The sequence below is a fragment of the Pollicipes pollicipes genome, unplaced genomic scaffold, assembly GCF_011947565.3.
Source record: "Pollicipes pollicipes isolate AB1234 unplaced genomic scaffold, Ppol_2.1 Scaffold_7231;HRSCAF=8579_pilon_pilon_pilon, whole genome shotgun sequence".
Taxonomy (NCBI): Eukaryota; Metazoa; Arthropoda; class Thecostraca; order Pollicipedomorpha; family Pollicipedidae; genus Pollicipes; species Pollicipes pollicipes.
In genome coordinates, this window is record NW_023597034.1 from 11692902 (window position 1) to 11718622 (window position 25721).

Here is a 25721-nt window from a genome sequence, read left to right on the forward strand (position 1 = left end):
ACCGAGGAATAGGCTATTACTACTGTCTTATCTATGCGAATAATGTTCCTCACTAATGCACTGAACAACTCACATAATTTTAAAACGCAACAATGTAGAGCTTCCAGTGGGTGCTCGCCCCTTATTGGGCCAGTGTTAATGCCAAAATGAAATTCATTGCAAAAATACCGTTTGAGCCAGTGGAATATACCTCAGCTTTCTACACATTTAACTCAAAACAATTTTGATAGCCTCAGTTCCTTGATGGAAGCCCTGGGTTGTCGAAGGTCGTGGGTCCGTGGGCCGCGCGATTGCGTCGCTCAGATAGTTAACGTCATGTATGCGTAAGCCAAAAATAAGCTGGTTATGGGCACAAAAAGCCATGCTACACAGGCGACACGTCCCAAAACACCTAAAAATCATCATAAATTCATCATCATCGACGCTCCTCCCACAATGCCGTCGACTGAATAATTGAATGCCGTCGCCAGTCGGTTGTTTAGTGTTTGTACAGGTACGCTCACGACCCGCCTTTCAGGTCTCACAATGGGTCAATGTCTTTTAGGAGGCGTGGGGACCAGTCAATGGCAGTGCAAAGTAAATCCATGGCGTTGCATTGTACGTTATGTCCTTGGTAGAAGTTAGCTTAGAGTCCTTGCTTCGCTTCGCATCGTGCGTCACAATGCCCGTCGATTAATGGTCTGTTCATACGGTTTTTCTACGCGAGTCGGTAGCGACTAAAAATGATGACGTCATGAGGAGGGTATGACGCGTGATGCTTATCAAACTGCTCAAAAGCGGTACTCAAACTGAGATTCAAGAAGATGTATTCGTCACAATGTAAGTCATACCTAAGGTTCACATGCTCGCTTAAAGCATCTTCAATATTTAGGTAAACAAGAAGGCTCCAATGAATGAGTCACCGGTTATCGTGTGTACGTACGGTCAATGTGGGTGGGTTTTGTGACAGGCATTCAAACATGTTGACGAAATTCTTTGCATTTCTCCTTTCTAAAAGTATTTCCGGCTTGACCAAACGGGAAGAGAAAGGAAAGCATGTCCTCTTAGCAAAGGTCACGGCTGACGTAAAGTATGACGTATTCAACAAAAGTATGACGTAGGCAGAGACGTGACTCAGAGCTGGGAGCTATACACGCGCGCCCGGTATACTTAAGAAAATGCCCGTATGAACAGTCCATAAAAGGCAAGAAAGTTATCTTCTCGTCATATTCTCATTCTTTTTCAGTGTACGCAGGCGAATGTAGTTTGTCCCTGTTGAGGTGAATCCTCGTGCTTTTCCCCGTGTGAGTGTCGCATGCTCTTACCTTTGTAAAAGTAGGTTGCTTTTCATTCACGCAGTAGCGCAGTCACAGTAGTAATGCACGTGAAATTGTGCACCAGTGCCACCAGCGTTACGTTGTTGCCATGACGTAATTTTCGCCCAGAAGTGCAGGACTTCGTGGAACGGAGTATCATCGGAGGCCTGTCCATGGGAACGATTTCTAAGGAAACAGCTACTCAAGCTTCATTTGTCTTGTTGCCATGGCCATATAGTAGCTCTCGATGTCTCCTCTGGTTTAGGGCTATCTTAACAGCAGAGCCGCAAGTCGATGTACAGTAATGTACCGCAAGTTGATGACGTCATAATAGAAATACGTGCCTCCTTGTTATGGGCATTCCTTCGCGTTAGACGGGTGCGATTAGTGTCGGGGATGTAGTATCTTGTGCAGTGCAGTGGAAGGCCGTCCCAACTTCCTGCTATGCCTGCTTCCAGCGCATCAGCAGTGCCTTTACTTCATCAGCTGTCTGCGTCCATCGATTAACATATCAAGAACCCCGAGCGCTGGCAACAATGAGCCTCTCCGTGTTTTAGGAAGCCTTAATATAAATGTTAGTGCGAATTTCTTCCTTTTCCCACTTACGTGCGGCGTTCATCCGCATGAAGCATTGTACACACCATCGTCTGAACGCTCCTGAGACAGCCGACCTCATTTATTTTATTTTGTTCAAAGTACTCGTTATGGACGCTTGGTTAAAAGATCGATAAAGGCATTGTTGGAACGACCAGGCTGGAGTTCGTAGTAGGATCGCCAGCGCAAGCTTGGAACATTGCTCGGTGGAATGAACGCAATTTGTGCCAAATTAAGTTAATTATCGATGATGAGTGGCGTATGCCAGTGTCATTGCGTATGGAGGCCTCAGAAGTGTTCAGCTCGGAAATAGGACACACATGAGCTCCTTTGTACAGGTATTTTCCTGTTTACCCAAGCTCACAAGAGGTGTCGAGCTTACACAGCTACAAAAGTGTGTGTCGACAATCAGTTATTATGGCCACCATTGGCATGTGGGGTGAACCCAGTTGTAGATGTGCTCCCTTTTTAGCAGTTCCGATGAAAGCCTATCATGTGATTGTTTGGTGTCATGGTCATTGCCACAGGCAAAAATAGCCCAGTTCACACCAGCACGGCCTGTGGAGGTAACCTTGGCGACCGCGAACGGCGACACCTGGCAAGGCCATTTTGCGGACTGTGACAAGGTTGAAAAACCCGTGTTCGCAAAGCCACTACAACTAATAAAAGCTTGCCTTTTATTCACTCTTTCACGAAAAAGCTACATCGTAACATTTCGTATATCGCTTTTTTTTATAATTGTCTTGCCTGCTTCCCGCTGTGCCCGTCATGTACGTGACTGGCGGACTTTTATCAGGTAAAACCAATACGCTCCAGTACCGTCCAAATTTATTTACCAGAAAACAATCGTCAATCGTCAGTCCGCTGGATTGACGGAATGCGAACAGTGTCGAAGGTCATCTTGATGGTTGCGGCTTACATGCCGTATAGGAGTGATAAGTAGGCACATCTTACAGGAGAAGGGGAATCAACATATTGTTATGATGGGCGGGCTAGATTAATCTTTAGTAGACTAGAGGCGTTTAAACCAAACTGGGTTATAGTAATCACGGAGCATATGGCATGAAGTCATCCAAATTTCCCACATCGCTAGAACATGTTCGGAAGGGTACACGGCGGCTATAATCCCCAGGAGAGGCCAGCAATCGTCGTTAACAACGGCCACTAAAGATGTGTCAATATCGTTAAAGCAATGTTGACGAGGACATGCTGACGTCGCGCAAACCGACAGCGGAGAGTAGAAGGACCGGAGTCGGAGCCCAAAGGGAGCGGAGGGATGAGGAGCCCAGCTACGTCGCGAATATCAACGAGAGTGGCTTACCTTCTCGGCGGCCGCCCGGACCACCATTGACTCACCGCCGACCCCTGGCCCCAGGCGTGACCTTCTCCCCGGTCTATGATTGGCGGGTCACGTGACCACGTAGCTTTTGAGAACAGGCGCGAAGATAAAGGTCCCTTACCGAAAAACGCCCGCCGCCCTTGAGATCCGAGCCCAACACAGAGTGCGTACGCGTTCACAACGCAGGCGCTCTAAACAACTGGTACCATTGGGACGATGCTAACGACGCCGGGACAGAGGGAATCAATCACGTGCACGATATGTTTTGGCCATGAGCCTTCTTTAGCACTGACCAATTTTAGCATGTCTGACAACGTTTGGCACATGCCTTGTTAGCAGCAGATCCCGGCCAGTTTCCAGGAGGCCCTGTTGGCAGCAGATCCCGGCCCAGTTTCCAGTAAGCCTTGTTAGCCAGCAGATCCCGGCCACTTTCCAGGAGGCCCTGTTGGCGGCAGATCCCGGCCACTTTCCAAGCAAAGCTTGTTAGCAGTAGATCCCAGCCAGTTTCCAGTGGTTATTGTTGGCAGCAGATCCCGGCTAGTTTCCAGCGGGCCTTGTTGGCAGTAGACGATGAGAAAGTGACGCTTCTCGATGCTGATGCTTAACTCCTTGCTTGTGGTGAGTAGCTGGGCGCAGGTTTTCCGATTGGGGTTCATTGGCAAAGAGGAAATGAAGTTCCTGGAAAACACGCTGGATGATGAAGTACAGCATTGTTGCAGGTCTTCACTTTGGTTGCTTGCGTGCATGCGACATGAAATAGAAGGTAGCTCTTATATGGGTCGGAGAGGCGGTAGACCTCTCGGCCACCTGCCGTATTTAGAGCTGCCGAAGGAGTGGGCAGGGCTTATGGCGAATAACGATGTTGAAATTCTCCGTCAACCGTTTTTTTTATGGATTAAAGGTGACGTCCGCCCCCCGAACTCGAGGGGAAACGATCGAGACATTTCTAAAGCTGCTTATAGATGGTGATTTTATACAGGGGATAAAAAGTGTACATAGCTTGCTTACCAGGCATGCATCGTAGCTGTGGTAGCGGTTTTTCACGTAAGATGTGGCATTCAGTAATGGATTATTGGGTAGGGCCTTGTGCTGCTACTGAGCAGCTGTGTTTTAGGTATGCATTTGCTTCGTATTGTACACGTAGAATCAATGTAATTATACTCAAACAAAAATTATGTTTCGCACGAACTTGTAATGACTTCCGTGTCAAACTTCCGTGTCACTTCAGTGTCTTCCGTGTTCCGGTTATGGAACCGAATACACTTACGCTCGTTATGGATACAATTTTTGGCAGTTGTTATTTGTTTTTCACCGCCCAACTTAAACTGATACGCAATATTTCTTCCTTGAAATCTAGTGGTGGCACATCTGAGTTAGCCTGTAAGAGCTACTCCACGCTGTACAGTATGCAGGTCATCAGCCATCAAGACGCAGAATACCATGTGCGGTGCACTTGCGTGTGCGCGTGCGTGTGCGCGTGCGCGTGCACGTGTGTGCGCGCGTGCGTGCGTGTGCGTGTATGCGTGTGTGTGCGCGCGCGTCCATGCGTGAGTGTGCGTGTATGTGTGTATGTGTGTGTGTGTGTGCTTGCGTGCGTGTGCGTGCGTGCGTGCGTGCGTATGTGTGTGTGTGTGTGTGTGTGTGTGTGTGTGTGTATGTGTGTGTGTGTTCGATGTCAGTGGTGTGGCAAATGCTTTGTGACCACACACGTGACTGGAGGTAAGGTGAGGTAAGGTAAGGAAGCTTCGGCAACGGCATTGTCTCAATGCGATAATTTGTGTTTGCTGTTAACAGTCAAACATGTTAGAAACGAGTGGACAGAGACCAGGGGCAAACGGGAAAGCATCAGCGGTTGGGGCCTTGCTGAACCGTGCCGGCTGTCCCGTCTAACGCTGCGCTGCCCGTGGGACGATTCTCCTTTACATCAGGCCAGTGTTGTCAGAATAGTGTACACGGACCGGCCCTTTGACCACAGGAGTTACGTGTGCTAGAACACACAAATGCTTCGTGTTCCGTGCAGACGGCTGCCCGCAGTGTTGTGGGTGTGCTGGGTTGTGTGTGTTGTGAGCAGGAGAGCGCGGACTACTTCCAGGCGCGACCCCGGACTGGGCGGCCGCTCCACGACGACGGGAGGATCTCGCAGCGCGACCTGGAAGACTTGGCGGCCAGGGTGCTCGGCCCGCCCAGCGGAATGCTCCAGACTCTGTCCGACAGCGGCGACCATGCCGGGGTCAGAGGTCAGGCTGCACGCGCCCGACAGCCTCACACGAGGAGTGGCAATAACAACAAATGACAGCGATAATGATTATGATAACATGATGTGATTTGAAAACATCATTTAGGACAAGCACAAAAATATGCCAGGCCGATGATAGATGCATCATAAAATAGATATCATAACGATAAGTAGACATAAAATTTACGTATTGAGGTAGTGGTAATGTAGAAAGCCAGGCTGTTTGTCAACTTGCTGGCCGTTCAAGTAGTATGCAAACTGAGCAGCTTATGGTTTACAGTTTGGTTCAACCTATGGTTTATAGTTCTGAGAAGCGTACAGTTTACTTAGGCAGCTTGTGATCTGCCTGATATTTAATCTCTACTTACCTACAGTATAATGATGCATGTTGAATCGTATGGAAACTAGACTTTGTGTTTGAGTTGCCCGGCTGACGTACAGCAGCACGCTCCGCCTCTCACTGTTCTTCCGGCTGCGTGGTGCGAGCGTCTTGGGGGAGTGCCACAAACAGGCTTTTCCATATCGTTGAAAGTTTTAGCGATCGATCGCGATCGGTGGAATTTGTGTCTAAGGTCCACGACCTAACCAGGCCACAAGTGCCACAAACAGGCTTATACACATCAGAATATTTTACTTTGTGGGAGAAAGTACAGGTGCCCCACGTGCCGCAAAACATTCTGCTTTTCAAGGTTTTGGGGTGTCGCGATGTTTCTTCCAGGATGTCGGGCGGTACATCTATCAGCTGTGCGTGGGACAGGTTGCATCCGTGATACAATGCACCGACAGCGATGTCTGTGACAGATTTGCTGTCAATAATGTCATTGATGTACTACCAGTGATTGGCGGACATGATTGCCGTGACATTTGTTATCTAGAAAATAAGTTTACATTTATAGTACCCATGTGTATAAATCGCACCTGAGCAAACAAAGCCAAGAAGGCAGTAATTGTTAGAAAGCACTGGCTGATTAAAAAAGAGGCAGAAATATGTTGTGTCGCAATCATGACAAGTTGCAGTCTAGCAGAGACGGGCGTATTTTGTTCACCTTCCGTACCACATTCCTCCTGCTCATTTACTCTCACCTACTTAGCCTACTCGCTGCGAAAGAAACATTAATACAACTTACCCCGTCATTTGATGCAATTTACCCCAAGGTGGGGCTGCTGTATTGTTTGAAAGGGCTTCATTTGGAGGTCATTCACCAAAAGACAAAGGCGTTTTCTCCCAGATTTAATCAGTATTTATGTAGCTCAAGACTTGAGCTATTTGCAGCTATAAGAATATTAGTCCTGTCCACATTAGTTGTGGTATTACGGAGAGTAGAAAAGACTGCCACAGCTCTTCCTACTCTATCCTGTGTTAAGGAGTTCAGCCGACGATGTCGGAGCATCCCGGACTGCCCGGTCAGCGCGGTGCTGGATATGACGTTTCAAACTGGCATGCGCTTGCTCGCTGTGTAAAACTCCATGTAGCAATGTTGTGTTCCCTTCAGCCACGAGTTGATCTCCTGTCAGTTATATGGGCTGTTTCAGGACGAACGTGATATGGCTATATCGCCGGTAGCATTTTAGGAACTCTGGCATCACGACTTATTTCCTACTGAGCGAATTTGTGCTGAGTCGCATTACAACCACCTCAAACCGCTGCATGTGATGAAATACGAGACTTACAATGATCCATTTCTTTACTTATTCTGATCACCGGCGTAATGGTTCGCATGAGCCTGCTAAAATTGTGTTAGCGCGTCGCATCTTAGATGAATATGGCGCCTGAAGCTCAAACCGCGGCCACGACTCCGATAATGTTAGCACTGGACAAGGTATGTAACGTCGCGTTACCACGATGAACAGTGAAATGTTGGCGGACGGTATTCTGTCATGACGCGACTGAGGCGGGGTCAGTTATGTGGGACTTATTTTTAAAGTGTTTTGAATTAATGATCGTCGAGTCTTGTTCAAGGTAAAACTGATGCGGTCCTGAAGGTTTGCCAGATTGCGAAGATGGCCAGAGTAGAGGAATGGTGCATTGTCTGCGTTTGACTGAACTTTTTTTTGCAAATAATGTTAAGCTGTTGGTTACAAATTTAAAAGAGGGTACGACCCGAAGTGGACTCTGCACAACCTCATGAGCGTCTAAACAAATGAGGATCCGCTACAGAGCTTTCGGCGACCGCCTAGCCGCCCGCCACAGCAGTGGAACCACTGAGGCGACCTTTTGGTCGTCAGGTGACGTCGCAATGGAGGTTTTAAATATCTTCAGTGGGCAAGGGTTCACTAGCGGAGGCATTACACCGTTTCGATGGTTCCTGTGCCGTGGGTCTAACATTGATGCTCATGGTTTGCTTCAGCTCGTCCACTCTTAAATCGGTAGGACGGGGACATGTGGTTCTTACAAGACACCGATGACACCTGGCTTTCGACCCACCTGCTGACAGTGCCTCCGGGCCACCTCAGATCAGTCCCACCTTGCCACCTCAACGTCTTGAAAATGCATCATCGCGGCCCTTTGTGCAAGGAAGTTCAGTTGGAACAGTATTTGACGTTTTGTCTAGCGACAGATCGGATGGTGCCAGTGTGTCAGCTCTGAGGACATCCACTAGCACCATTCAGTGTTGTGTTCGCTCGCAGACTGCAGTGGGCCGGCGTCCTGAGCGTGACTCTCTGCCTATCGATGTTAAGATCGAGATACTGAGTCACTGAGTCCGGCGTCTGTGTTAAATCCTGCGATGAACCTTGAGAGACATTGGCCTTGTTTGTGTTTGTTGTTTTACTTGGCTCATATTCCTCGTGACTGCAGAAAATGATGGCATTGAAGCGGCAGCAGCTACTTGGTCTCAGAACCCCTGTCTGTTGGATGTTTGATTCTCAATGCGCTGCGTGCAGCTGTTGGTGAGCAGGCCGCCAGGGACAAGGCTGTATAAGGCCAGGGCCGCCATCATGACGTCATCGCCTTGATGGCAGAATTTTCCGTGTGGTCCTCGAAACTACTTGACGAAACCCTGACGCCAGTTGATGCAACATGTATTTTCAGGCGAGGTAGGCTCGTGTGGTTGTAAACGTCGTCCAGCATGATTTGGACGGTTTCCCCGGCTGGCACGTTGCGAGAAAGACGTTTTACGTCCATCCACGCTAGCAGTCCAGCAAGCTGATCAGCTCATACATTGTCCAGGAACCCGTTGGTTATCGGCAACCTTGGGGTGGACTTTAATAGTCATGTCCTGCGCATGGATTTTTACATTCATTTTGATGTAACATCCCTGCTTAACAATACCTGAACTCACGGTAACACCCAATATTTTTTACTTCAGGCATTGGTTGCAGCCAAGCATATTCTGATTTCACTTATAATGGAGCACAAGTTTGCAATGTTTACCCATGATTTGCGCTAGCCCGAGGAAACTGTTTGAATAGTTTAGGTAACTAGCCCTTTCCAGGGCAAAACTAGATGACTTGCATTACAGGGCAACTTTGTAAATGGAAAGAATTCCATTCGCACCGCGCGGTAGCTTATGAAAAAACCTAGCGTCGAAAACTGTGTCGGTCTATAGCATCTTCACTCACCTGATTCCTGCGTTCTTCCCTCACAGATCTCTCGCGCGTTCTGTTGTCAGTTGCACAAACTGGACTGATTGCAAACAATGTCTGCTAACGACCAGCTTGAGGAACTTCTGTGTTTTTTGTCGTCACTCCGTAGTTATGCTTATTGCACATATATGGTTCGGCAAGAGAGTGAATCCATAATTCGATATATGGTCGTCTAAAATTACGTAAGTTTTTAAGCGCACGTGCGAGAAACGTTATGCATATGGGTAAGACGGTGTTAATAGACTTATTCCTTCTAGAATAAACGGCACAGAGGACAATTTGTTTTGATAAAGGCATGTAGCCGAAATATCACACCTTTCTCTCTATTCTATTTATTCTACGAGTAACAAGGCTATGAATACTGTTGTATCAAATGGGCGGATTAGCTAAATTTCGTCTCCCTTAGTGCGCTGAACATCGCAACGACACCATTGGTGCGAATGTCCGAAAGCAAATATGTCCAGAGAGCTAAGATGATGATGCATACCTTTGCGTCGATGCGTCGGGTTGCGTTCTGCATAGCTGTAGACAATTGAATAGCGGACCGCTTGGGATCAAAATCTAGATGTACCTTGTAATGTTGCTGACCTATGGCAGGTCAAAGTCAGACCATGGTTTGAGCGAAGTCAATTTCTGGGGAATCGTTTGGCTTCGCCTAACAACGGAGTGTTAGGCGAAGCCATACATCTCTGAGATGGTTTCTTAGGAAACACAACAGTTGAATAAGCAAATTACATTGACCTAAGGTCAGGTATGAAGGCCAGACCAAGTTAAAAAACAACCTGTTTTATTACGCTAGGGCTTGCTGTATGAGAAAGCTTCCGATGCTCATTTCGAATTTATTGATAGCAGGAATCGCATTATGCATCTTCCATGGACTTGTTAAAGATCAGAATAGGTCATTGAACTAAAATGGTCCGGGTCAATATTTTGTTTGTAGAAACATACCGCCTAACATAATCTTTGTCGCTTATTGAAATGCAACACTCAGAGCGATCTTGTATGATTTTGGTCACCATGACCTTCAAAAGGTACAAGAAGGTCACTGACCTTAAATGAGCATGTGACCTTTTGTTTAGATACAGTTATATAGGATCTAGGGGCACTTGAGAGACATTCCTTGAATTGGACCTTGTTTGACCTTATTTGACCTGAAGATCATGACCTAGGAACCTGAAACTTTGACCTAAGTGAGTTCACGCACAGGTCTACACACCCTGTATATTTGGTGTCTGTAGCTTTCTTAGTTTCCGAGACCGTAGCGGGGTCAAACTGACCCCCACCCGAGCAAAGGGTATCCAGCCGGCCACCCGGGCGCGTGTTAATTAATGCACTGGCTTTGTCAATCAGAAGCGCCCTGATGTGTAAGGACCACTCTCTTACAAAAGATTTGTTTGATCATTGGCTGGCTTTAGGCATGGCAAAGCCTGATAACTTCATTCGGCGAAGCTACTGTATCACTTGTGGCTTGCGGCCGCGGTGGACGTGACGAAAGCTTTGAGGGAGACGGAAATATTTTAGGTACCTGTTTGCCACAGGGAAATGAACCATTCACCTCCATACTTTTCTTGGTCTAATTTCCCGATTTTGGCAACAGCATGTCTTTCAGGCCGGTTACCGAAAAGCTGACAGGCTCCCTCCCAGCCAACAAGAGAACATGTGAGCCAGACAGCCTTGACGTAGGTTTTTTTTAGCGGTTTATAACCGGTGCATTGCCTGCACAGTACGGTTTGTTTGTTTTTTGTGTGTGTGTGTGTGTGGTGTGTGTGTTGTGTGTGTGTGGTGTGGTGTGGTGTGTGTGTGTGTGTGTGTGTGTGTGTGTGGTGTGGTGTGGAGTGTGTGTGTGTGTGGTTATGAGTGATGTGTGATGTAGTTGATGGTGGGTGGGGGTGGTGGTGGGTATAGAAATAAGGGTGGGGTGGGCCTCGTAGATCCTCAAGACTCTATAGGATCGATCGCTCTCTCGAGTCGAGATCTCTCTCTCTCTAGATAGATCGGATCTCGCTCTATATCTCTCTGCTCTCTCCTCTCTCTCTCTCTCTCTCTTATCTCGCTCTATCTCTATCCTATCTCTCTCTCTCTCTCTTCTCTCTATCTCTCTCTCTCTCTCTCTCTCTCTCCTCTTCTCTCTCTCTCTCTCTCTCTCTCTCCTCTTCTCTCTCTCTCTCTCTCTCTCTCTCTCTCTCTCTCTCTCTCTCTCTCTCTCCCAAAAAAGGCCTAATAAGTCGTTTGCGCACAGAGTGCGTGTCTTGGTTTACACATCAATCTGCAGATATCTTTATACGATTTGCCGTTTTCCCGATCGTCAAAACCGTTGGGCAGACACCGCTTTGACGCCGCTTGTCAACATTGTCCCATAGATACATTGACATCAGACCGCATGTTGCAGGAAAATGCCGTCCGGCTGAACACCATGTATCAAAATCCTGAAACCCTTGTGCAATACGGCTTTAATGAATAACACCTCATGTTACTGAAGCCGGTATGCAGCTGCAACTAGTGGCTGCAAAGATGGCGCGAGGGCCGCACTGGCGGGGCCGAGCCGAGCAGTTCATATAGAAAATCATATCGCTATATAAGTGGAATTAATTCGCTCAGCGGCCGCGCTCGTAACGATTGCCCTACCCGTGTTTAGTTATTGGAATGGCTGTGTTTCGCACGGCGTCTGGCAGCTTTGCTGGCCTATACCACTTTAGAAGCCAGCGAATAAATGAAATGAAAATTGGATGGCGGCATTTAGCAGCTCTCTTAGAGGCGGCCGATTTTTCCGGACGTTTTGCTGACTTCTGACAAGTGGAGTGTGTCAGATCTTGCATTTTCCTGATGCCAGGAGCCGGTCGGTTCCCCTTGGATGCATTTTCCGGATGCTAGGAGCCGGTTGTATATACAAATAATGTGTTCGTGGCAGGTATTCTCGAGTACAGAAAATAGCTTACATTATGTTCATGCGTAAAAATGCACACGATCATGAGGAAAAAGTCTTAAACGCTCAAATTACGGGATTCACTACGTACCAAACGAAAGAAGTCAGCCCTACCTAAGAGGCCGAATCGTGGCCTCTCCGTGACCGCGGAAAATAATGCGGGCAATTGGCCTGATTGTAGTGTGGTTAGCACCGTTTTGGAACTGCCCCCTCCAAACAGACTGGTATCTATTAAGTTCTCGTGCTGGGTCCGGCCCTGCACGGGTAACCTAAGCTATTAAGCCAGGTGTTGACTCGGAGTTGTTCCACTCTAATGAAACGATAACGGTATTGACGATGCCTCACATTTGCAGCATGGGACAATAAAAAAGGGGCACGTAACAACACTCAACTTTTCTAATAAGTCCCCACAATATTGTAAAGTAATAGATTCCATGGATCTGGACTTATATCCCATTGCCGCGTTCCAACCAGAAACCGTTAATGAAATAAGTGTTATGACGGCGAAATGTATGTGAGCAGCCCCGCCTCCGCGAATGCAGATGCGATGAAATATCGCCCATGACGGCACCGCTAGTTGTGCACATTTTGGAAAAAGAACATCCAGGCGTCGTCTTTGCATATGCTCTGGCCATTCCGACATTTCCTGGACTGTTTTTGTATGTGTTTCCCTTCGTCCCATCGCAAACAATCTTTGATAAAGAGTTTCTCGCATCGCTTAAGCTTACGCCGGGGTGTAAGCAAATATTTTAACACAAGCTAACTATCTTACGGGCAATTCAGGATGCTTTGGCCACAAACCCTCATTGTCCATTGTCCAAGGATCTTCATCCTTAAAGCCCAGGGACATGCAAAAAGTGCTGAATGTCAAAGCAAGAGCAGAGGGCTCAACTGTATATGACGTGCACAACCGCATGTCCAGGAAAACTCGATGTTGACTTCTGCTTTTGTAAGTAAGTGCAAACTGCTAAACTCTGCAGTACGGATGTGTGAATCAGGCGTGGGCTTGATGCGGGTAATGAATGGGCTCTGAAACTAGGTGCTCACATATGAGCATGCTGTGTGCGCAAAGCAAAACAGTCAGCTGATATCCGTAAAGACAACATCGTCGAACTCTCTCGGAGCATTCGAGGACTCAGGATGTGTCTGCTGTCGTCTTTCCAGGCCAGGCCAGGCCGGTGGCGCGCGGCGCGCCCTGTACACTTCTGGTGACCCTGTCCCAAGCGCGACTGACGCGACGTACTCACCGGCCTGTCCCGTGCGCCGCCAGGTGTCAAGACGGCCAACGGTGTGCAGGAGGTGCTGGAGCGGATAGAGAGAAACATGGCCGCTCGTCGCGAACAGGACAATGTCGAGGGGCTCAAGGCCGCGCTGGCCGAAGAGTGGCGCCTCGTCGCCTATGTCGTCGACCGGCTCTCCGGCGCCTGCTTCCTCGTCATCACTATCGTCTTTAACGTAGCCATCCTGCTGTCCTCGCCAGAGGTCAGCAAGTTCGAGTACTGCCGCGGCCCGCCAGGCAGCTGCAACTAGCAAATGTGCGGCGATGCGGGTACGGCGAACAGCTGCGACCGGTTCGGGAGGTTCGCCGTCCTTCGGCGCTGTAGCGTGTGAAGAGTGCGCGGTGCGCGGTGCGCGGCCAGGACGCCCAGACGTGTCCACTGCGGGAGACGGATGGGTCTCTCCCCGCTTGGGATACGCCCGTGTAGAAAGCGTCGCAAAGCCATCTGCATTGCGGCAAGTGATCTCCTCAGCGGCAGGGCGCCCGCAAAACCCGCGTGTGCCGGCTACCCTCCCTGTTGTGAAGAGAACCCGTGCGTGCCGGCTACCCTCCCCGTTGTGAAGAGAACCCGTGCGTGCCGGCTACCTTCCCCGTTGTGCGGAGGCTACTTTACTTCCCCGGGGCACGCGACACGACATGTGCGGCATGTGGAGTCTAGCAAATAGGCAGTATGGCGGAAGATGGGTCAGCTACTGTCTCCTGTGTTAGCCACGCCCACACCGCACGGCTCAGCGCGGTCCGCGCAACAGCCAGTGCGAAGTAACATGCACACCCCCCATTCGAGCGCGATGCGCAGCTGACACCACTAGTTAGCACTGTTACCAGCAACATCACCTTAAAAAATTAGACCATAAAAGTGGAAGAATCATGCTTAATGCAACTCACGGGTTTGAGGCGCCGGTGCAGTTTTTCACTGTCGAAGAAATTAAGAAATTTATGAGTTCTGTTTATCTTTTCGCCGTGTGAAGAAAACGAATTACGGAAACTTGTATTGGTACTCATGCCTGCTCAAGCGGGCGAGCAGGGATGTTCTCTGTTTGTTTAGGAATTGTCGCTAATATGTTCCTGAGTGCTGTCATGGTGATAAAGCCATATTTTATGCTACAACAAACATGCTTGAATGAGAATGGTCACTTCCTTCCACTCATTAGCTCATGAAGGTGCGAAAGCACCAGATTAACACGCGGTCAAATTAGGGGTCAAATTGCCCCCCCCCCCCTCCCCGAAGGTTTTTCCAGAATAGTTTCCGAACCGTGCGGCGCAGCCGCGCCAAATTTTGCTTCGATGTAGACAATTGAATAGTGGATTGTTTGACATAACAAATGTAGATGTGCCTTGTAAGATCGCTGACATATGGCAGGTCAAAGTCAGGCCGTGGTTTCAGCGAAGGCAGTTTCAAGGGAATCGTTTAATCTGATACAACAACGGAGTGTTTGAAGAAGCTATACATCTCAGAGATGCTTTCTTAGGCACCACAAATGTTGGATGAGCAATTAACGTTGACTTGAGGTCAGGTGTGAAGGTCGGACCAAGGTCGAAACCCACCTCATTTATTACTCTAGAGCTTCCTGTATGGGATAGTTTCTGGTGCTCATTCTGAATTTATTGATAGAAGGAACTGCATTATACATCTGCCATCGACTTCTTAGAGGTCAGAGCAGGCCTTTGACGTAAGATGACCCGGGTCGACAGCTTGTTCTAGGAACATACTGCTTAGCGTATTCTTTGTCGCTTATTCAAATGCAAAACTCAGAGCAGTCTTGTAGTATTTTGGTCACCATGACCTTCAAAAGGTCAAAAAGGTCACTGACCTTCAATGGGCTTGTGATCTTTTGCTTAGAAACAGTTGCCTAGGTTCTGGAGGCACCTTGGAGACCAACCTAGAATTTGATATTGTTTGACCTTATTTGACCTGAAGGTCATAACCTAGGAAGCTCAAACTTTGACGTAAGTGAGTTCACATACAGGTTAAGACACCCTCGAAATTTGGTGCTTTCTATCTTTCTTAGTTCCCGAGATCTCAGGGGGTCAAATTGACCCCCCCCCCCCCCCCCCACCCGGGCGAAGGGTACCTAGCCGGCCATCTACGCTCGTATTAAAGAAGGTTGCACTATTCATTGCTGTCACACCAAGTCACGCTTCTGCAATATATTATTTCCACGGTTGTCGGTTGAGTGTTGCGTTTATCTATGAGACCTCCATCCACGTAAGGTTCAGTGACGTACTATTCATTACTTTCTCATTAATAGTTCATTGCATTTATCGCGATTCCCGAAACTCCATGTGCCGTGCAAGACTATCAAACCTCACTGCGATTCAAACTGCCATATCAAATGCACGGGTAGTTCAGAGCCTACATAAAATAACGTCACTTTAAGTGTAAACGTAATTTATGCTTTTTGAGTAACAGCTCCTTCAGACTGGTTATGATTCTTCCTTCACCCAACAGCTGTGGAAAAAGCACGATCCCTGAATTTGACGGATGTAATGATTCCAAATGAAATGGCACGTATCTGATGCACAGTCCCGCCCCCATTGCTTCGAAAAGTCAATGCTGGCGTTACGGTTGTCATTAAACACGGTCTAACGATGCATCAGAAGAGAGCTCGAGACATTTATCCCATTGACATGAGTGCTGAATCATTTGATGTGCTCTCACATCTGTGCACGTGTAAACTTCATGGACGGGCCAATCACTATATCTGTTCATATATATATATATATATATATATATATATATATATATATATATATATATATATATATTCTTGTGGGTTTACCATACTGTCGGTGTCTGTCTCGTCCGACACGTACAGCCCGGACGGTGCCACCTGGCGCTGTCCTGAGAGCACTAGCTCGCTGATGATCGGCCAGTCGGGTTTTGAATACAGCATGGACTTGTTTCCATCATCTGAGAAGCGCACAACGGAAAAAGAGTCGTGAGCCACAAGAACGGGGAGTAAGGTAGAGGGAAGAAGCTGGCCAAAAAAAAACAGTGCGTTTCCTATGGCTGATGTGGACTGGAGCCTGCACTTGGGCACAACGCATGGAATTATAGCTTGGATTGATTTCGTACCAGCATCAAGCTGTGATTCTTGGTCATTGGCCTGTGGATATAGATACGTATGGAATACCGAGAGTATCAGTCGGCTAGTTCGTATTTCGAGAAACCTTTGGAGCTAGTTTTGTGCCATCTTGTGGTGTATTGGCGTTGAGCGAGTAAAGCCTCGTTTCACGCCGTTTGTAGTGTTTGGTCTAAGATGCAAGTCTAAGAGTGTTTGGTCTAAGATGAGATACAAGTCATCTGAGAAGCGCACAACGGAAAAGAGTCGTGAGCGACAAGAACGGGGAGTAAGTAGAGGGACGAAGCCGGCAAAAAGCAGTGCATTTCCTATGGCTGATGTGGACTGGAGCCTGCACTTGGGCACAACGCATGGAATTATAGCTTGGATTGATTTCGTACCAGCATCAAGCTGTGATTCTTGGTCATTGGCCTGTGGATATAGATACGTATCGAATACCGAGAGTATCAGTCGGCTAGTTCGTATTTCGAGAAACCTTTGGAGCTAGTTTCGTGCCATCTTGTGGTGTATTGGCGTTGAACGAGTAAAGCCTCGTTTCACGCCGTTTGTAGTGTTTGGTCTAAGATACAAGTGGTCACACGCTCCATGAGTAAGATCTATCGGAAGCAGGCTTTTCGAACATGCCCAACTTACCTCAAACCTGAGTGAGCTGGATCACGCTGTCAGGTCTGTAAGCCTGGTTCATGAGATCTCATGCATATGTGCATTCTTTTTTGTTTTAAGTTGGTGGCATAACAACAAAGCACAGTTGCGTGCTGAGCTTCGCCACGCCCCATCTCCTTGCTCCCCACATCCCACAAGCCACAGCTAGCCAACACGTCCTTTCGTCCTCTTCATGGCACGGAGCATTCAGCTGTCCTCCGGCGTGGCATGGCTGCACGGGATGTGTACATTGTATGCCTCTCGCATCTGCTAAGTCATTTTCACAGTTTTGCACATGAAATATGCGCCCGTCATGCTGTGCCTGATTGCTGGTCTCTTCGTTTGCATTCTGTTCCAAATAGGCCAAGTTGTACCGCCAAAAAATTCCCGACTTTCCCCTATCACCTTCGCTATTTTTGATGATCCAGCACGTCGACACGTTGGATCTGATGGTGACCGCGGTATCGTAAGGGAAAGCTTGAAGGAAATTAGGGTTGATAAGGTGGCCGGACATGACCAGATATATGGTGGAGTGTTGAATGAATGCGCGAGTGCTTTAGGTTATCTTCTTACATTAATCTGTTCATATAAGGTAGCACACCAAAGTCTGCTATGTCAGTTAAAATCACATGGTACTGAGGGAAAATTTTTGGTTGTGTAAGCGCTTTGCTGCTAGATAGAAAACAAATAGTCATGCTTAATGGTACAAAATCTCAATACGTAGCTAGCAAAGAGTGGGGTTCCACAGGTGTCAATGTTGGGCCCTTTGCTCCTTATTATTTTTGTAAAGCCGTGTTGCTACATACGGCCCGCTGCTAGACGCCTATTGCACACTGCATCGCTCATTCCGTTTCAAGAGCATTTGCAATAAGCACCGTTGAAAATGTTCTCTGCTGCCCTTGCTCCGAGCACACGGTGTTCCTATTTCCATTACCAAGGAGGTAGCAAAGCAATGAAAAGACCTGTGCATATTAAGAACTATGGTTATCACATCCATTATATATATATATATATATATATATATATATATATATGTCTATTGTGGTTGTATTTCCCTTGGCCTTATTAGAAGTATGGTATACTGACTTCTGACTTACGCGGTGACTTCTGACTTCGGCTGCCTCGGCCGATCAGCTGATCGTTCGCGCCATTTTCATTCGCACCAGAGCGTTTGTCAAGTATTGTCATTCGTCTAGTCAACGGTTGTCAAGCGTGTGAAGTTCGGCGCGTGGATAAAAATGTTCTAATGGCATTCATAATTGGTCGGTCGGGGACGTTTCCCGCTTTGAGTTTCTCAAGCGCCGTAGTCGTCTAGTACAGGACCCCAGACAGATCGCGACTTGTCGCGTGGGAGTTCATTTTCGGAGGCGGCCTCAACGTGAGATGAAACAAGGAGAAAGTAAATATGGAAGAAAGCGAACATTGCTGCCTCACATGGTTGCAAAGGTCGACAAAATAGGGATCATCTTTTCACGAAACATCATTGCCGATATCCAGTGCAGCAATAAGATAATGTGTAAGACAGCGAGAGTAGGTATTTACACATGCGTGCGACGTAACACATGCATAAGGGATATCATAGTCAACCACATATTTCTAAGCATTACATGACATGAATTTACACATTCGCACCCCAATTCTGATGATACATATCTTCCGTTATATGACTCCGTTCACAACTAGGCATGATATTACGGAGACCAGACATAATGTGAGAAGAAACACAGATGCACGGTGTGCTGTCAACTTAACCGAGACATGCATCAGAGAAAGCCTGCCTTCACATGAAATGACCGAAAAATGAAATTAAGTAGCAGAGCCTGCCTCCACCTTATTGCCTACGGGCCACGTATCCGCTTAAAACCGACAATAACATGATCTTCTGACATTTGTCTCGGTGTTCCTATACGCGATAGTCTGCTTGTCGCCTAACGCATGCACTTTTACATCTCCCGTTTCACGAGCATTTGTAGCATGCCCCACACAATAAGCTTGCCGTAAGCGCACTGTGCTCCTACATCCATTATCAAAGACTTAGCGAAACGATGAAAGGCGGTGAACATATTGAAAACGATTATGATCATATTCAAGTTGCATACCCGTATCTTTGTCATATTTCCTTCGGTCATATGCGCTCACTGCAAGTCCGTCTTACGCGATAAAAGCGATCGGTTGCCTTGGTCGATCATCGTATCGTTCGCGCCATTTTCATTCGCGCCAGCCTGCCTGTCGCCAAACGCGTGCGAACAGTCTGGCACGTCAATGAAGAAGTTCTCATTGTTTGGACGGGGAAAGTTTCACGAGCATCGGAACCTTTCGGAGCCAGCAATTGGACAGAGCACGACTTGTTGCAAGAGACTTGGTATTTTAGGACGGGGTCAGCGTGAGGTCAAGCTGGGAGCAAGCAATTATGGAGGGAAGCAAGTATTGTTTTTTTCCTGTTTTGCCCGCTATGACTTCATCATCAGCAAAATGAGGAATATCGTTTCACGAAAAATCGTTGCCGATACCCAACGCGGCAATAACATGACGTTTAACCCTCGCCATGATAGATGGTGATTATGGCACGCGTTTTGATACCAAATCGTGTTCCTAGATTTCCTGGTTTCGGAGCAGCGGCAGTTTGTGATGAGCACTTGATGGCGATCTATGGCTGGCTCAGGCGGCGGGCGGCAAGAGAATCGCACTACAGAATGCATTCAGAATCGAATAAGGCACACGCCAAGTAAGCGTTTGTGTCACTGCAAGGCTTGTTCTCGTCAACATAAAATAAAGCTACAAAGTGCTGTTTTCTGCAAAATTCGACTTTTGACCCGTCAACAACATAAAACTAGTGCCGATCGTGAGGTCATATTCAGAACACTACTGCTGCTCTCGGCAGGCTCTATCTCTATAAGCTTGGAAACGCCGGGGGAGGGTCGCATCAACCCCCCCCCCCCCCCCCTCCTCCCTCTATCAGTCCGAGTTATGCAAAACGGCGAATCAGGACGATGGCTGAGACATACAACGAGGATAGGTACTTAAACATACGTACAACGCACATGCAGAAGGGATATTACCATCAGCCACATATGTACTGAGCGTAACATCCCATGAATCTACATTTTTGCACTCCGATCTGTGGGTGTCAAAGCTCTCCCGTTATATCACTCTGGTCATAATTCGGTCAGCTATTCCGGAGGCTAGACAATCTTCACAAGAAACAGAAAATTGCACGATATGCTGTCATTTTCACCGAAAGAGTCATCTAAATAACTTGTCACCGTCAATCACGAAAACATATATGATGCATGTGAGCATTTGGCGTGGCAGTGTTTTTGAGACATAAGTATTTTTGAAGGTGTATTTACATTGCTCTGCCATAAGACTGTCGTTAGTGAACGGAGTCACACAATGAAGCTAATTTTCGATAACAAATCCGATCGACTTAACCTCCAATGGCCCTTCGTATTGGCCGATTCTGGACCACTGCCTAGCGCGAAATCTGATGCATGGCTTAACCGCATGTCCCGACTGAGCAGCCAGGAGGTTCCACGAGTTTACTAGAGAGGGCTTTTTTAGCCGCTAGACGCTGCTACGGTGTTGTCAGAATTTTTATTTGGCAATAATTTTGCTCTTCTCATTCAGTATGGTCTTTTTTAGACCTCACGGTTCCGAAAAGAGCTCCGCAAGGGGTTGCTGGACCCCTCGACCTTCTCCAACCCCCTCCCTCCCTCTTCAACAGCCAGACCCCAATGGAGTTTTCAGCCAAGACTTGAGACCCCATACATTTCTCGATTGGGGCTGAGGACCTTTCCGTTTCCTTTCAGATTGCCAATCGGTTGTTATTACTACACATTATACATTTATACATTGGTCCCCTCTCTGACGCCGAATACCCTCTGACCGGAATGGCTGACCCTGGATCAACGTGGGGCCACTCAACATTTCAAAAACCTCCCAAGAGAAGCGGGTTTAATAAATAGCGCAGGGATTCCAGTTTGACGCATTTGGGATCTAGAGAAAACGGGCAGAGGGACCCTGTCCGGTGCTGGTTCCTGATTGACATGAGGCTCTTCCATTAAAGCGCCCGCCAAGAAGGAGAAGGAGAGTAGGCGGCTCCGGTTCAGCACGAGCGAGATCCCGAGATGTCCGACACGTCCGAATGGCCGGTCCGCCGGAATGTGTACAGAGGCGAACCGAGTGAAACCGAGTCATGGGCCTCGGGTTCTGACGTGAAGATGGCGGCGTGCCCGGCTGAGCTGGCAGCGTTTCGACCGCGGACGGGCTGCCCCACGAACAGGCCTCGCGCGCGTGTGGCGGGTTTCGATTCTTGGGTGAGGGACGGCGCGCTTGTGAATGCGTTTTTGGCGGCCGGGCTGCCTCGTCCGCAGCCCGCCGCGGGCATGGCTGCCGGCCGGACCGTCGAGCTGGGCAGCCTCTGGGCTGGCCTGTGTGTCCGAACTCCGCGTCCAACCGATTGCACATTATTATTCCCACATATATACAGTGATTAAGCGGAAGCAATGTCCGCAAATTTGGCGGGCGGCGGTTTGTTTGTCGGTATGGGCTGTAATACCGATTGGGGCTTTACGTCTCACCGGCTGTCATGGCTATTTCGAGGCGGAACGCCTCTATTACGCATTTATCAAGCATTGGGTACGTGGGATGCGATAGTGGTTTGGCCAGGACTCCATCCCAGGATAGAAAAATCCAGAGATGGCACCCTAACCACTAACCACCATGCCACCATCGCCCCTCTGCGGCGCGAACTGCACCCGTCTCGATAAACTCCAGACTGGTGCTGCTGGACCCCAAATTCTATACTGAGCAGGTTCTGAAGTGTAAAAGGAAGAAAGCGTGTTAAGATTGATGAAGTGGATGGCGAAACAAGCTCACGATTCTCCCAATTCATTCAGCTTATCTATCGCAAACCAGTTCAGTGAAGTACGCTCGGCTCCGCTGTTCAGATGGTGGATCAACAGCGCCGTTAAGCGCGGCACGTGCGTAGTGTTTCGCGTGACGGTTGGCAGGCAGTTGAATGCATTCGCAGTCAACGTTTGCTTTTTTACTTCCTACTTACTTGCAACCAGGAGTGCGGTTCCCTATTCAGTTGCTGTGGTGCGATTGTGCGGGGTGAGCGCCCTCGCCCTCGCTGTCTTCCGAGCTCTACATCTGACTGGGTGCCGGGGGGCGTCACGTGACCGCGGGTCTCCCAATTCGCTGGGGGTCAAGGGTCGGTCGCTGAGGAGGCGGCAGGGACCCGACGCTCGCAGGTGCCAGTCGGTTTTTGGACGAGTGCAGGCGAATACACGCTACGTTCTTTTACAAGCTATTTCGGCCATCATGCCCGAAACCGCCTCGGCCAGTGGCGACGCTGGCACAACGGCTGTTGCGAGTGTCCCAGCGCCAGTGATGTTGACTTCTACGGTCGGAGTGGACAACGAGGCCGCGGCGAATGGTGGAGGTCCATTCGACGCGCGACTCATCCCCGAGTACGATGGCATGGCCGACGTTGTAGAGTGGTTCACGAGGGCGGCCGTGCTCTGCCTTCATCGTGGAGCAGACTTGCCCAGCATTCTGCCGGCGCGACTCACGGGTGGTGCGTTTGCCGTCTGGCTGCAGATGCCGGAGGAGGCGCGCGCATCGAGTGACGCCGTGCGTGACGCTCTATACGACGCCGTTGCGATGGGTTGGTTTGCAGCGTACGACGCATATACCAGTCGACGGCTGCTGCCTGGTGAGTCGCCTGACGTGTTCCTGGCGGACCTACGGCGTCTCGCAGCTCTGTGCGGTGGGGTTCCGGAAAACGTGCCCACCTACGTTTTTGTCGCCGGCCTGCCCGACAAGGTGCGGAGGATTGTCCGCGCTGGCTCCCGGGCGGAGGCTTGTAGTCTGGCGAGCATCCTGGTGCGAGCCCGTGCAGTGCTGAGCAACGAACTTGCCGGTGCGGCAGCGGCAGCGGCTGGAGCGCACGAAGAACGGGGAACCCGACAGGTGCGACCGGCAAGGCGACCTGTCCGGAAGTGCTGGACCTGCGGACAGGCGGGTCGCCTGCCAGCGGCGTGCCCAAACGGGCGGGGGGCTACGTTAGCGCCAGCGCAGTCCCCGAGCAGTACTGCACGCTCTACCAGTCGCGACATTGCTGGTGGACCAGCGCCCCCGGCGTGCCCTGCTCGACACGGGATGTACGGACACCCTGGTTCACGTGAGCTGCTGCCGCACGTGGCGCCCGTGCGCGGTCAAGATGCCAACGGTGAACGATAGAGTGTTGCGGTGCGTGGGCACCGCCCAGGTGACGTTCGACTACAGAGGCAAGCGAGTAATGCCCGCGGCGCTGGTGGTTCCGGATCGTCCATTGGGGTTGGACGTGCTGATCGGCATGTCTATCATCACCGCGTTAGGAGGCATCAGTGTTCGGTCCCCGACTGACGTGCAGCTGGGTGCGGCAGCACAGGAGGCGTCGGAGTCGGCAAGTGACGAGCCGGCATGCGGTGCGGCGGCGCCGGGCAGAGGCACGCGAAGCTCACTGGCGTTGGAAGCGGCGGATTTCGGGCCTCGGTTCGACGGCGCTCACTGGAGTGTGGCGTGGAAGGCCGGCTGAAGCACAAGAGGCATACGAACGCGAGTTGGCTGAGTGGGTGGCGAACGGATCTGGATGGCTCCGGCCCTGTGACGGGCACAAGGACGGGCCCGCTCGGGGCCTGATCCCCTTGATGGCAGTTCAACAGCCGCACAAGGGGAAGGTCAGGCCGGTGTTGGACCACCGCGAACTCAACCGGCATGTGACCGCGCACACCGTGGATGCCGACGTGTGCGCCGAGCAGCTGCGCCGCTGGCGCCAGCGTGGTGCCCGGTTGGCCGTGGTCGACCTGCGAAAAGCGTACTTGCAGTAGCGTCTGGAGCGCCGGCTGTGGCCGTACCAGACGGTGCGGGTCAGGGGCCGCACCTACAGCCTCACGCGGCTCGGATTCGGCCTCAATGTGGCGCCGTTTATGAAGGCCGTTGTTCAGGCGGTGCTGCGTGAGGACGAGGCGATCAGCCGGGGAATGCTCGCCTATGTGGACGACCTGCTCGTTGACGAAGACGTGGTCAGCGCCGACAGGGTGGTGGAGCACTTTGCGAGGTACGGGCTGACCTGCAAGCTGCCGGAGCGCGTCGTGGACGGAGCGCGAATGCTCGGCCTTCGAGTCGAGGCTCGGGATGATGAGCTGCGGTGGTGTCGAGACAATGAGGTGCCTCCACCGCCGACCGAGCTCACCCGGCGTGCATTGTTTGCGTGGTGCGGGCAGTCTGTGGCGCCGCAACCATCCCTTGGTGGGATGGTTGCGGCCAGCAGCTGCCTGGCTAAAGAGGCGAGTGAACGGCCTGACGATCGGGTGGGACAACCCAGTGTCGGGTGATGCGCTGCGCGCACACATCCAGGAGGTCTCAACGCGGGTGAGGGCAGCTGACCCTGCTCGTGGGCCGTGGCGAATGGTCGGCCGGGAGCTCGTGGTGTGGACTGACACGAGCGCCATCGCGAACGGAGTAGTCCTGGAGGATACGGAGGGCGGCGTTCTCGAGGATGCCGCGTGGCTCAGGCCAGAGCCCAAGGCGGCGGACCACACCAACGTGGCCGAGTTGGACGCGGCGATGAGTGGCGTGAGCATGGCCCTGGCATGGGGCGTTAAGCGCTTCAGCTTACGCACGGACTCGGCCACAGTGTTCAAGCGGTTGAGTGACGTCTTGAGCGGACGTTCTCGTCCCACTACAAAGGCGCAGGGGGAGATGCTGTTCAGACGCAGGATTGGCCTCATGCGGCAGTTGGTCGACGAGTTCCAGCTCTTGGTGACCGTCCAGCTGGTGCGGTCACAAGACAATCCTGCCGACGCTCTCACCTGAGTTCCCCAGACCTGGCTGCGAGCAGAGCCTCGAGATGAGATTTCAGCCGCAGCAGCCGCCGCGCCAAAATGTTTCACGGCACCCCCGCGAAATACGACTTCGGTCTCCGCGACTATCAGGACGGAAGAAGTCGCGGCGCCCCCGGCGGACCAAGAAGCCACTCACGAGCCCACGGCAAGCGACATTCGTGCCCGGATTAAAAGCATACACGAACGGACGGGGCACCAGGGGATCCGCCGATCCCTATGGTACGGCAGACGGGACCTTGGCGGACACGTCGCACGGTCCGACGTGCGAGCCGTCGTCAGCCAGTGCGATGTGTGCGTTCGATTGATCCGGCGCCAATTAGCTGGCGGTCCGGCTCACTCGGCGTACCGACAACGTGGACCCGACACGCGATCGACGTGACCCCTTGCCAAAACCGTCTCTACCTCACGATCGTAGACTGCGGGCCGTCCCGGTACAGCATTTGGAGCGCACTGCGACGATCTGACTCGGCAGAAGGGACGGATCACCTGCATCGAATGTTCCTAGAACGCGGCGCGCCGGCTGAGCCTCCGCTGGGCAATGCCACTGAATTCCGGAGTCGGCGCTTGGCTGCTTTCGCCGCGAAGTGGGGGGGTTTGGCCGCGGTTTTGCGCGGTGCACGAGGCCGGCGGCAACGGAATCGTGGAGCGCCACCTCTGAACTATAAAGGTGATGGTCGCTCGCCAGCGGTGCTCCGTCAGTGAAGCGGTGCGTCGGTACAATGCGACCCTGCGGGGCGGTGCTAACTCGCTGAGCGCGCCGATGGCGCAGATGTTCCGCGCAGCCGGTGCCGACCTGCTGACCGGCCAGTGCGCTGCCCAGCCCGTACCTCCGCTGATGCAGGAACCCGTCTCG

The 25721-nt window shown here is 50.5% G+C and overlaps 1 protein-coding gene across 1 annotated transcript in view; it reads left to right on the forward strand.

Annotated features, from left to right (window-relative positions):
• The window catches only part of LOC119109391 (neuronal acetylcholine receptor subunit alpha-9), an 85871-nt gene extending 72369 nt beyond the window's left edge, over positions 1 to 13502 (forward strand). Inside the window, exon 13 of the mRNA XM_037233006.1 lies at positions 13243 to 13502. Coding sequence (XP_037088901.1) covers positions 13243 to 13502 — 260 coding nt within the window. The remainder of the gene's footprint in view (positions 1 to 13242) is intronic.
• The last annotated feature ends 12219 nt before the right edge of the window (positions 13503 to 25721 follow it).